The 13,389-nt window shown below is 40.8% G+C and overlaps 1 protein-coding gene across 1 annotated transcript in view; it reads right to left on the bottom strand.

The window, feature by feature from the left end:
• Positions 1-3,504: 3,504 nt before the first annotated feature.
• TTL (tubulin tyrosine ligase) overlaps positions 3,505-13,389 on the bottom strand; it is a 98,434-nt gene continuing 88,549 nt past the window's right edge. Inside the window, exon 7 of the mRNA XM_030198111.1 lies at positions 3,505-7,197. Coding sequence (XP_030053971.1) covers positions 7,083-7,197 — 115 coding nt within the window. The 3' untranslated portion in view covers positions 3,505-7,082. The remainder of the gene's footprint in view (positions 7,198-13,389) is intronic.

The following is a 13,389-nucleotide window of genomic DNA, read 5'->3' on the forward strand; positions in this document are numbered from 1 at the left end:
CACTACAAGGCGTATGCAGCACTGCACAAACATAGAAGAAAGACAGTCTCTGCTCAAAGAGTTTACAATCTAATAGACAAGAAATAAAGTAAGCAAATCAAATCAATTAATGTGTACAGGAAGGAGGAGAGGAGGGTAGGTGGAGGCGAGTGGTTACAAGTGGTTACAAGTCAAAAGCAATGTTAAAGAGGTGGGCTTTCAGTCTAGATTTAAAGGTGGCCAAGGATGGGGCAAGACATAGGGGCTCAGGAAGTTTATTCCAGGCGTAGGGTGCAGCGAGACAGAAGGCGCGAAGTCTAGAGTTGGCAGTAGTGGAGAAGGGAACAGATAAGAAGGATTTATCCATGGAGCAGAGTGCACGGGAAGGGGTGTAGGGAAGGACAAGTGTGGAGAGATACAGGGGAGCAGCAGAGTGAGTACATTTATAGGTTAGTAGAAGAAGCTTGAACAGGATGCGAAAACGGATAGGGAGCCAGTGAAGCGACTTGAGGAGAGGGGTAGTATGAGTAAAGCGACCCTGGCGGAAGACGAGACAGGCAGCAGAGTTTTGAACCGATTGGAGAGGGGAGAGGTGACTAAGTGGGAGGCCAGCAAGAAGCAGATTGCAGTAGTCTAAACGAGAAGTGACAAGGGTGTGGACGAGGGTTTTGGTAGAGTGCTCAGAAAGAAAGGGACGGATTTTACGGATGTTGTAAAGAAAGAAACGACAGGTCTTGGCGATCTGCTGGATATGAGCAGAGAAGGAGAGAGAAGAGTCAAAGATGACCCCAAGGTTTCGAGCTGAGGAGACAGGGAGAATGAGAGAGCCATCAACAGAAATAGAAAACGGGGGGAAAAATGAGAAGCTCGGTTTTGGTCATGTTTAATTTCAGGTGGCGTTGAGACATCCAGACAGCAATGTCAGACAAGCACTTTGTTTTGGATGCAAGGTGAGATATCAGGGGTAGAAAGGTAGATTTGGGAGTCATCAGCATAGAGATGGTAGGAAAAGCCATGGGATGAGATTAATGAACCAAGGGAAGAAGTGTAGATAGAAAAGAGGAGGGGACCAAGAACAGAACCCTGAGGTACGCCGACAGGCAGAGGGATAGAAGTAGAACAGGATCCACCAGAGTGAACACTGAAGGTGCGGAGGGAGAGGTAGGAAGAGAACCAGGAAAGGACAGAGCCCTGGAATCCAAGTGAGGACAGGGTATCGAGGAGTACGCTGTGATCGACAGTGTCAAAAGCGGCGGAAAGATCAAGAAGAATGAGGATGGAATAGAGACCTCTGGATTTAGCCAGTAATAGGTCATTGGAGACTTTAGTAAGTGCAGTTTCGGTTGAGTGGAGAGGGCGAAAACCAGACTGTAGTGGGTCAAGAATAGCATGTGAGGAGAGAAAATCAAGGCAGTCTTTGCCAAACCCTTACACCAGGCTATCACCTGCTGGGCCAATCCCCCTTTTCTGCCAATCCATCAGCTCCTCCTGTTCCTCCACCCCTTGACATTCCATGGACTGTTCCCCCCCACACCCGTTCCTCCTTTCCCACATTAGAGCTGTTCCCTTCCTCTTCCCTGTCACTCCAGGACTGGTATTGCAACTCACCCGCCCCTGTCCTTCCCCGGATCTCCTCTGGGGGCTGCTGGGAAGGGAAGTCCCTAACTCTGTGGTATGGCCTCCTCAGGACTCGCTGGGGATCATCATCCTTGCTCCAAGCGGGTGTCTCCCTCCACGTCCTATTCCTCTCTCGCCCAGTTCTCACTCCCCTAGTCCTCGTCCTCATCACACAACACAATCTCTCTTGATAAATGGGAGATATGTTAAGCCAGAACGCAGTACTGTATTAGTTTTGGTCATGAATTACATCATGGGGATTTATTCAACAATATCAGTTTCTGTGTTTTGGCTTTTCAGGGCAGTATGCACGAGAGAGATCTGAATGCCTATTTATTAGGGATATCCTGAAAACCTGGCATGTTGGTGGCCCATGAGGACTGGGAGTGATGACAACTACACGAGTAGCTCGTCTGACTTGAACACACAAGTTAATTGTAAAATGATTTTTAAAAATCAAAAGCTATGCTACTACTTATCATTTCTATAGCACTACTAGACTTATGCAGCACTGTACACTTGAACATGTAATAGACAGTCCCTGCTCGACAGAGCTTACACTCTACTTAGGTCAGGCAAACAGGACAAAAAAGAGATAAGGGAATTACTGAGGTGAGGATGATAAAATAAGGGTACTGAACAAGTGAGTAAGGGTTAGGCGTTAGAAGCAGGGAGAAATAAAATCCCACTGCTCAATGTACCACCATTTCCTATGCAAGAACAGCTTGTGGCTGGCCGGGGCGAGCCTCAACAAAATCCTAGATCGAGTTGAAACAGATTTATCTGTGCATGCACAACGTATCCCCTCTCTCCCCCCCCCCCCCCCCACACCCTCCTTAGATGATGGCAGCCCAGTGACAAGAGACAGGTTTTTCATTTCAACTTTCCTGTATGTATGTGAATAGAATTCCTCCCTACCGTATTATAAACATTCAATTATTTTTATTTATCTCCTATGAACACAAAAGTGAGACAGAATGATCTCCAAAAGTTAGTTTTATGGTGGTTCAAAAAAAAAAAAATCTGACAAGATGCCATTGATTTTTGCAGTTTTTTTATGTTTTTGCTTTTTTAAGTACTAACTCAGTCTCCGTGCTATTTTTTTTTTTTTAAAGGAACCCTGTTATGGGAGCGAGGTGGTTTCCACGTATGACAGCAAGCTGGAGACCGTGTGACTCTGTTTGAGCTGTTTGTTTACCCCTGAAGCAGCCCCTGTGTGGGTGAAACGTGGTTCACATCAGGCCATTATCAATAAAGACAGTATTATTAATATTACTCCTTCACCTACTGTTTGTGTCTTCTACTCTGGTGAGGATCCAGTAAGCCTTGCTGTTGTGTGTCCTCGTTTAGAGCTTTACATTTGAAGGGAGAATCTAATAAATAATTTGAACATCTGGACAGATGAGGCTAAACAGCACTGAAATGCCTGCTGTTCAGCTGTGGATAGACAGACACCTGCGTATATAGAACTATTCTTAATATAGAAAACCTTCCAAAACATTAAACACACTTAAATAAGCATTTACCAATTACAGATTTTATTTTATTTTTTTTTAATTGAGTGAAGTCTCAAAACTATGCAATTACAACAGATTCTCTCGACACATATGCACATGACACTAAGCATTATATCTGTACATATACTACAATGATTGTTTCCAAATACTTTCAAGCTCTACACTGTTTCCACATTAAGCATCAATTTTTTCACTTTCAGAGAGCAGTGCTTAGAAAAGAAGTGCATTCACCACAAATATCATCCCATCTGCTCAATTTGACAGCAGTGCCATGTGGACAAAGAGGCCCATAAACTATAGCAGCAACACAGCCACAATTCCAGGAATAACATGTATAGAATGTTTGTACGTTTGGGAAGCTTGCCAGTTGCCCTTGGCCTGGATTGGCCGCTGTCGTGGATAGGATGCTGGGCTCGATGGACCCTTGGTCTTTTCCCAGTGTGGCATTACTTATGTACTTATGAACATGAGAACACAATTCTTTGAGTGGGGAAAGAATACAGCAGTCACTGTGAATCACAATTCATTTTGAGCCCAAACTAGACTTTTTTTTTGAACTAGTGGTATGCTAAAGAGGAGCAGCCTGTTGGAAGCTGATGTCATACATACCAGGTACACACAAGTACACTAAAACAGGTGTAACTGTGTGCAAGTCTGGTGTTGACATCTACGCACTACTGGGGCTGGTTCTGGCTGCCTATGTCATCTTTAGATTTAATATATGTGCCCCTCTGGACTCCCCACATACCCTTGAAAGATGTTCTATAACAAGGATCCTCAAATCCAGTCCCTGAAGTCCACAACCCTGCCTGGTTTTCAGGATTTCCACAATGAATATGTATGAGATCAATCTGCATTCACTGTGGAAATTCTGAAAACCAGGCGGGGTGGAGGGCCTTGAGGACTGGATTTAAGGACCCCTGTTCTATAAAGTGCCCAAGTCAAACTATTCTCATGGTCAATAGCTGGGTTTGATACACCAGAAAAGTCCAAGCTGCACAATGACGTAGATAATGTGCTGGGTATGGTAATTTTTCTGGTGTAAAAAGCCCTGTTAAACATCCATGAGTCTGAACTGAGTTCACTAGCAACTATGCTGTATGTTAGTAATGGAAATCCTTTAGATTAAGTAAATGAATGCAATGTCCATCTGAAGATGTGATCCAACAAATCAGGCCAGCAACTCAGTTACCAAGCCTGATAATGTGCAAGTCCTTTTCTAATTAACTCAATCTCATTAACAGCAAATACACTCTCTGATTTCAACAGTTTCTATATAGAGAAAACCTTTTAAAAAATAGGGACAAGGGATCTTTTTGGGGAAAGGAGGACACTAGACCATCAAGGACTTTTGTGTAGATGTTGGGGTTGGGGGTAGGGGAATTAGGTGGGAGACCCACTGGAGTATCATTTTTTTTTAATTTAACTGTTGGGAAGGTATGTCAAGTCGGGGAGAGGAAGGGAGGGAAGGAGTTTGCTAGACTTGGGGCAGGTGATCGGGTTGGAGAGAGAGAGAGGGGGGTGCCACTGGACACCCACTCCTCAACCAACCCTTCTACGCTGCCACAGACAACCAGTGGGGAAAAACTTTTTTTTCTCCTGCATGGCCATGGGATAGCTAAGAACCATATTAACATGCATTTTAATGCAGTCTGCAGAAATAATTTTTGCACAAGTTAATACCCATGCTACAACCCTTCAAGCATTGCTATCCTGCGCTCCTGGGCCTTACAGTGAAGAACACTGCAAGGAAGATAAAAAATTTAGTTTTCTATAGCTGCCTAACCATAGGTCAAGTCACTTAACCCTCCATTGCCCCATGTAAGCCGCATTGAGCCTGCCATGAGTGGGAAAGCGTGGGGTACAAATGTAACAAAAAAAAAAAAAAATATATATATATATATATGTAGGAGCCAAAGGGTTGGCCCAGCTATCAAGATTATTAGGCCGTTTAGTTTCGTAAGTTTAATATTTAAAAAGCATGATGGTCCATGATATGTGTTTTTATAGGACTGTTCTGAGAGACAGAGTGTTTGACATGATCATAATTGTTGAGCCTATCAAAATCTTGGGGGTGGGGGGCTGGGGTCTAAAAGTTTGCAAAGGTGGGACACAGCTGAAGGTTTGCTTGGGCACCTAGTACCTTGCGGCAGCCCTTAGGAGCCATTAACAGGACAGCCAGGTGTCTCCACTTTGCTGAACTGGAGAGGAATGGTCAGACAGCCAGAAAGTGGAAGCGTCTCTCCTGATGCTAAAGCTTTTCCCAAAATCAGGGGGTTCTCAACACAGCTCTTAGGACACACCTAGCCAATGAAAATTTCAGGATACCCGCAATGAATATGCATGAGATAGATTTTCATGATTATCCATGTATATGCGGATCTAATTAATACAAGGACTTCTAGTCCACTGAGAAAGTTCAAGGTACTGTAAGAGAGTTAAATAGTCCTAAAATATTATAAACCCATATAGATCATCCATGATCTAACAATAAAACTTGAGATTTAAGAAATGTTTTAAGTAAATACAAAAAAAGTCTTCAAACACACTGGAATAATAGATAATCAGAAGAATTCCTTAAGGCAGAGTATTCCAGATTTGGGATGCATGATATACAAAACTCAAAGTCAAAAAAATAGCTGGGTGTGTCCTGAAGACTAGGTAGAGAAACTCTGCCCCAAAGGAAGAAGGGTAGAAGTTTGGATTACATCTGTATACCTTGAGCTTCAAGGGCAAGACATACCTTTAACTACTTCAAACTGATACAGTATAGCTCTCAGTTTATGAATGTTATTGTCTGTGTGCCATTGCACCCTTAGCAACCTGTCACAGACAAGGGAGGAAGTCACAAATGTACAAATCAAATAATATTTCTTTATAAAAATGTGACTACTCAGATATTCAGAACCTGTGTTGAGTTCTATGTACCGCATGCACTACATAAGTCCCTTCAAGCCAGATCCGCACAAAGCTTGGGCTTTAGGTGTTAGGTAGTGGCTGGTAGAAACAGGGTGTAGGGGATAAGTACACTAAAATTCTCAACTAATTCTAAGCTGAAAATGATTCATGATTATAGAAGGAAAAAGTGGCACAAAATGGTAAAGCTGACATCTATAAAGAATCCAAGCTATCAATGCACCTGAATCTAGGACCTCTGCATTTTGTCTGCGAGGACCCCATTTTTACAGACTGCGAAGGCCGAGCTTAGGCACATCTTCCCATAGATGGCAGTTTCGTAGGGCTGAGAAAACCAGCAGCTGGCTGGGTCCTTATGACGGATGAAGAAAATAACTTTCCTTTAAAATACCGAGATTACCCAATTCACTCCACCGATTGTGGCATCTCTTGCACCTTACTGCTGAACATAACATGAGAAAAACAGAAAATGGAACCCTTTGTAAGAGCAGTAAACAAACAGAGCAGAAGAATGTTGCAGATAGACAAATAAAAAGGAGGTAATAAAGAGGAATTAACCTAAGGCACAAATATTGTGACCCACTATATAAGCATCAAGAAAGTAAAGGCCTCTTTCAACGTTATGATCTCACTGCAATAGTGCTAGGTCTGCTGCCCATTTAATAAATATAGCATTTTCATCCAAACATGATAGCAAAGTAAAATTGTTTTCTTGGGTATTTTTTTCTTCTCAATGACTGTCACCTTTCTCTGTGTCCTGTCCTTTAGGCATTTTGTCTTCCCACATGCCAAAAATCAAACACAGTTCCATCAAAAGTGAAAATAAGCTTAAAAAAAAAAATCCACAGGCTGTGTCTGAACAACTTTGGCTCATCTCAAAGTCTGATTTTTTTTTTTTAATTTCTGTGAGAATCTCCACTTATCTTGCTATCCACTCTTGCCATGATGCTGTAGGAAATGCAAACAATCGATTGGCCATCACCGTCACACCAGCAGGTGGCAGCGACTTTTCCCTGCCCCCAGCACGGGCTGCTCAGGAGACCTCCTTTGTTGTCAGAGCTTGAGGAACACGGATTGCCGACTCTGCTTTTGCACTGTATCATCGAGAGGAAAGAGACTAGAAATGGCTACGTCCACTATACCTTGGCAAAGCTCTGCATAAAGCTTCCTGCAAAAAAAAAAAAAAAAAAAGTGGGGTGCAGATGTTAAAAGCGGACTTCTTCTTTAGATGGCGATTTTGGATAATTGTAGAAGCTAGCATTAATTGTTTTTTCCCAGATCAACACAATCATATATTCATCATTTTGTTTGAATTCTTAAATATTATCAGCATATAATATAAAAAGATTGTTTACAATTATGTATTGTATTTTTATATATTTTTTTATTCATTTAACCGATTTTGTAAAATTGTAATTTCTTCGCTGCATGTTTTTAATGTAACTATGTAAAGTGCTTTGGTGACTTTAGGTGTAAGGTGGTATATAAAGCCAAATAAATCAAATGAACTCTGTATTGCACATTAGGGACTAGATTCTAAATATGATGCCTGTAAAATTGGCGCCGAAAAAATTTCTGTCAAGGCATATTCTATAAACCGTGCCTAAAAGTTAGGCACAATGTAGGTGTATTCTATAACCCTGCGTGTAAATTTTTGGAACGCCCATGGCCCGCCAATTCCATGTCTCTCTTTTGGCAGCACTTTACAGAATACGCTTAGCAAGTTGTGCATGTAAATTCTAATTAATACCAATTAGTGTCAATAATTGCTTGTTAAGTGGCAATTATCAGTGCTGCTTGGCTTGTTAATTAAATTGCACATGCAAATCCAGAATATGACCGGATTTGTGCATGCAATTTTTATCACGCTATATAGAATTCAGGGGTAGGAGTATTAGTCATAGTAGTTTATTTCCAGCTATAATTAGAGCAGAAAATAAAATACAAAATTTAGACAGAGCTGCCCGACTGTTGGCTGTACCATTTGGATTATACCCCTTACCTTCTGCACCCTTCTGAGCAGAATTAGATTTTATGTTTTTCAATTTTTTTTCCTAACTCTCTGCTCACTCTGCATTCAGCAATTTAATACTAAAAACAAGGACTAAGTTTGGCTGAACAGTTCTGTAGGTGTGCAATAACCCTCAAAATAGGAACTACAATCCACTAATGTATACTGCTGTGTATAAAAACTACATTATTGAATCATAACTTAGAAAAAGACAGTCTATATGGACAATAAAAATGTGCCGGTTGAATAAACAAGCGGAATGCTGGTTAAAAATACCGGTTAAAATAAAAGAAATGACCATAAGTTATCAAGTGCCCACCCCTAGGAATATGTGGGTGTTTCTAGCATTAGCACATGCTAAAAACGCTATCGTGCCTTAGTAAACAGGGCCCTAAGACACTTGACTGTACCTGAATCTAAAGAGACAGATGAATATGTCAGTAACTTACCACAGATTCCAAATGTGTGCAAAAAAATGCCTTGGTACCAAAATCGCTACTACTGCAGTTGCAAAAGAAAGGAAGTGCATCAGACTATCAATCTATATGCATGCCACAAAACGAATAAACATGAAGATAAAATAAATAAAACATGATGTGCATCATAGAGCAGGCGGGGAGCGGAAAAACAAAACCGGGTGAAATATAAAACCATTTAAGAATAAACTGGTTATGAAATAACTGGATAAAAAGGTCAAATTAAAGAAAAAATATATAAGGAGGGATATATATATATATATATATATAAAAGTAAAAATGGAAATGTATAGAAACTGAGAACACATTCAAAATGTGCAGCGAACCAAAATGAAAATGCAAAATGAAACAACACTAGTGTGTTACCTTTGGTAATAAAAGAAACTATAGAAATGGTGTTAAGTCAAAGTCATTAGGTGTTAGTGTCTAACTGAAAAATAATCTTCTGCTGTTCTCTTAAAAGTTGTCTTTCAATGTCTCCACCTCTCCATGAATTTTTTAAATACTTTGTATACAAAACATTATAAATCTTCAATGGTATGGTTGGTTATAGTCCAGTGTTAACATAGTAACAAAGTAAATGATAGCAGATAAAGACCTGAACAAGATAAACTCATTTTACATGGTATGTGCTACTTTAGATGTGTACCTGAGTTTGATTTGTCCCTGCCTTGCTCAGGGCACAGACTGTAAAAGTCCACCCAGCACTGTTCCTGTACTAAAAGTTCTGAAGTTAATGTCAAAGCTCCTTAAAATTTAAACTCCAGCCCATCCATATCTATTCAGCCATGATCAGGGCGCAGACCGTAGAAGTCCACCCAGCATTGGTTTTACTCTCCAATTACCAGCATCGCCACCCAATCTCTGCTAAGATTCCGTAGATCCATTCCTTTTACACAGGATTCCTTTGTGTTTATTCCATGCATGTTTGAATTCCATTACCGTTTTCATCTCCACCACCTCCCGCGGGAGGGCATTCCACTATCTACCACCCTTTCCGTGAAAACATACTTCTTGACATTACTCCTGAGCCTGCCCCTTCCAACCTCAATTCATGTCCTCTAGTTCTACCACCTTCCCGTCTCCGGGAAAGGTTCATTTGCGGATTAATACCTTTCAAATATTTGAATGTCTGTATCATGTCACCCGTTTCTCCTTTCCTCCAAGGTATACATGTTCAGGCCGGCAAGTCTCTCCTCGTACGGTTTGCAACGCAAATCCCAAACCATTTTTGTAGCTTTTCTTTGCACCGCTTCCAGTCTTTTTACATCTTTAGCAAGATACGGCCTCCAAAACTGAACACAATACTCCAAGTGGGGCCTCACCAACGACTTGTAGAGGGGCATCAACATCTCCTTTTTTCGCAGCCTAGCATCCTTCTGGCCACGGCCATCTCCTTGTCACAATTTTTCTTCACCTTCAGATCCTCGGACACCAACACCCCAAGGTCTCTCTCCTGAGTCGAGCTTACTAAACTCTTCTCTCCTATCCAGTATCTCTTTTGGGTTTCTCACCCCAAATGCATCACTCTGCACTTCTTGGTATTACATTTTAACTATTAATGACAACTAGACTCCAGTGTGTTCATCATATCAAAAATATCTTTATTACCAAACACACGCCTTTATCAATTGACACATCTACTATATAAAACACTCTATACCCCCATACACTCACCAATCACTCCTAGTACCTGTCTAACTTTTCATTCTGTTTGAACGCACTAAAATATATATTAAACATTGCCATTCACAGGTATTACAATTTTAATTCCTTTACATTGATGTTTTAACTTCAAATTTGGCTTATTGCCCCAGTCTTCCACTCGGGCATTGTGTTCAAACTAAGTTGCACTGGCTTCACCTCCAATCCACTTAGTTATTATTACACGATAGTCCACCTTAGCCAATGTAATATCTTTTAGATCCCGTGTGCAGGTACACAGTGAAAGGTGGCCTCTCCACTATTCACCATAAGTTGTTCCTCATACGCATGCCGGCACACAACAGTATCATGGGATGTATCTCATCCGCCCCATCGCTTTGTCCACCTTCAGATTCTCCAGCTGTTTATAAACTCTTTCTTCCGTAAACGGCGCAGTATCCACTCCATTCCCAGATATTCCCTTGGCAGCCAACTGCGATCCTTCTCCAAGATCTCCTTCTGTTGGACTAGAGGCGCAGAGCAAACACTGTGACTTATGCATTCCTGTTTTCAGTTAGCCTAGCTTTTACATCACGTTTGGTCTTACTCACATAGAGCAAATTGCATGGGCATTTGATTATATAAATGACTTTTGTGGTATTACAAGCAGAAGTGTGATGTAGAATGTATTTTCTGTTGGTCTGTGGATGAGTGAAAATGTCAGTTTCAATTGCATGACAGCAGATGCTGCACCTACCACAAACTCTGTGGCCACGATTGAAGATGAGTGATGTTGGATCTTCTAACGAAACAAGGAGAGCTAAAGGAACCAGTCTCTCTTTTAAATTTCTATCTCTGGAGTAGGCAGTAACAAGACTTATGTCTCTGAAACAATCGTGAACTTCTAAAATCAGCATGTTTTCTAATGATCTTGCTGATTTTGTTGGATACGTGGGAATGTCTCAATTGTACACACAACGTCTGAGGCTTGTCTCACAGGTCCAGTGCCCAAGAAATTACTGCAGGATTTCATACTAGCCTTGGTGTAACCTTCAGTGACACATTGCTGTGGATATTCTCTTCTCCCAAATCTGTCTTTCCTGATTGTGGCTTGTTGTAGTCTTTATGATCAGAATATACCTTTTTGAGCCTCAAAAATTAGTTAAGAGGTAGATTCATTTTTAAGGAAGAGTTATAGAAACTGCAGAAATGTAGAAATGCATTTTTATCAGTTGGTTTCTGATATAATGTAATGTTGAAACCATAGTCATGTTTCTTGATTTCCTGTGGCTCATATTGCAACTTGAAGGTGAGATGTGGGTCTAATTGATTAATCCAAGTGAGAAAGGCTTCCAATGAAGAACTGTCTCCACACCAAAAAATAAAATCTATATAACGCTTATACATAACCACATTAGACTTAAAGGTACGGTCTTCCAGATAAATCTTTTCAAAGTTGCCCACATAAAGATTTGACATCAGGAGCCATGGTTGAGCCCATTGCTATTCCACAAATTTGTAAATCAAAACAGCAAGCAAAAAGGATTTAGTTAGAGCTATGGTCGCTAATGTTGTAATAAACCAATTGGGAATTTACCAGCATTTGTGCAGTCTTGTAAGGCTGCTTCAATGATGCAGATAGCTTCCAGTTGGGGAATGTTGGTATGTAAACTGTCTATGTCCATAGTAACAAGCAAGGTATCTAAAAGATCACCATCAAATTCTTCGCGTAGACTGATCATTTGACCTGAATCTCTCAGATATGATGGAATCTTGTGTACCAATGGCCTGAGAAACTGATCAACAAAAATGGAGAGTGGTTCCAATACTGATCCTTTTCCTGAGACGACAGGTCTGCCTGGTGGAGAACTTGTGTATCTTTGGGAGTGTGTAACTAGTTGGAATGACTGGGTTTTTTCCACCATCGAGAATTCTCTCTCTTGTGGGTAGAAAGCCCCATTGGGAAGCCAATTGTATAACTTCCTCTATATTCTTTTGCAGAGCTGGTGTAAGATCGGATTCTAAAGGGGTATAGTAATTTTTATCACCAAGTTGTCTATGAAGTTCCTTAATATAATAAGTCTTGTCCCGTAGAACAATACCACCCCATTTGTCGGCAGGCTTTATCACCATCGAGTAGTTGTTGGCAAGTGATAGAAATGCCTGTTCTTCTGCCTTAGAAAGGTTGTAGAAACATTGTTTTTCTTTTTTCTCAAGAAGATGTACTTCACAAAGAACAAACTGGTTTAAAGTATGGATGGCTCGGTTGATGGTACCTGGAGAGATCCATGTTAAAGGCCTTTTGACAATAGAAAAAAATCAATGTGTGATGGTGCATTAGTACAGAAGACCTGCATGATCTGCAACTTCCTTTAGAACTTAAAAAAGTCAACCCTGGTCTGAAAAGCATTACAGTGAACTGTAGAAACAAAAGAAAGACCCTTTCTTAAAACTTGTATCTATGTTTCTGTAAGTGTAGTACTAGATAAATTGAAAACCGGAATATCTACTTCCAGCTGACTTTCCTGTGACGTTGATGTTGGTGATATGGATGCATTCTGTCTTGGTGGGATCTGTAGTTGCTCCTCCCTCTCCCTCTCCCCCTACCTCTGTATTGAAATGGGCGTGATGGGAGGCGCCCTTGCCTCTGCTGTATGGCTGGTGGGCCCCCTTTCCCATATTTGATCTAAAAACAAATGGCGAGAAGGTTCTGTCTGAGGTGGTGATACAGGATTAGTGAGTGGCGAGGTGCATGACTCACCAGAGTCACTCCTCATGCATTTCCTCCATCTATCTACTATAACTGCATGGAGATGTGAAGATACTTGTGAATTAGTATGCGCTGGCACTGCATTGGAGTGTGTTGCCTTATGTGTTCTCTTCTCATTGGAAACATGTTTTTTGTTTTCTGTATGTTCTTGCTAACTGGTATAGGATACATGAATCCCTTTTTGGAATCTGATTTTCATATTACATATATTGTGTCTAAAATCAATGCATCTGTTTACACCTAACAATACAGCGTCATAATGTTTGTCATTATCTTTTAAAAACTGTAATTTCTCAGCAACCTTTGATTTGAGCTCTTTGCTTGTTTGTCTAGCAGTTTCTGCTAAAAGTACCATAAGATGTGAGGAACATTTATTTAAAATAGCAGTCCACTGATTCAAAAAAGATTGACAATCTAAAAACATAGTTGGAGCTTTGTTTACTCTAAGTCCTCTTGGTA

Source organism: Microcaecilia unicolor, chromosome 3, assembly GCF_901765095.1.
Source record: "Microcaecilia unicolor chromosome 3, aMicUni1.1, whole genome shotgun sequence".
NCBI lineage: Eukaryota > Metazoa > Chordata > Amphibia > Gymnophiona > Siphonopidae > Microcaecilia > Microcaecilia unicolor.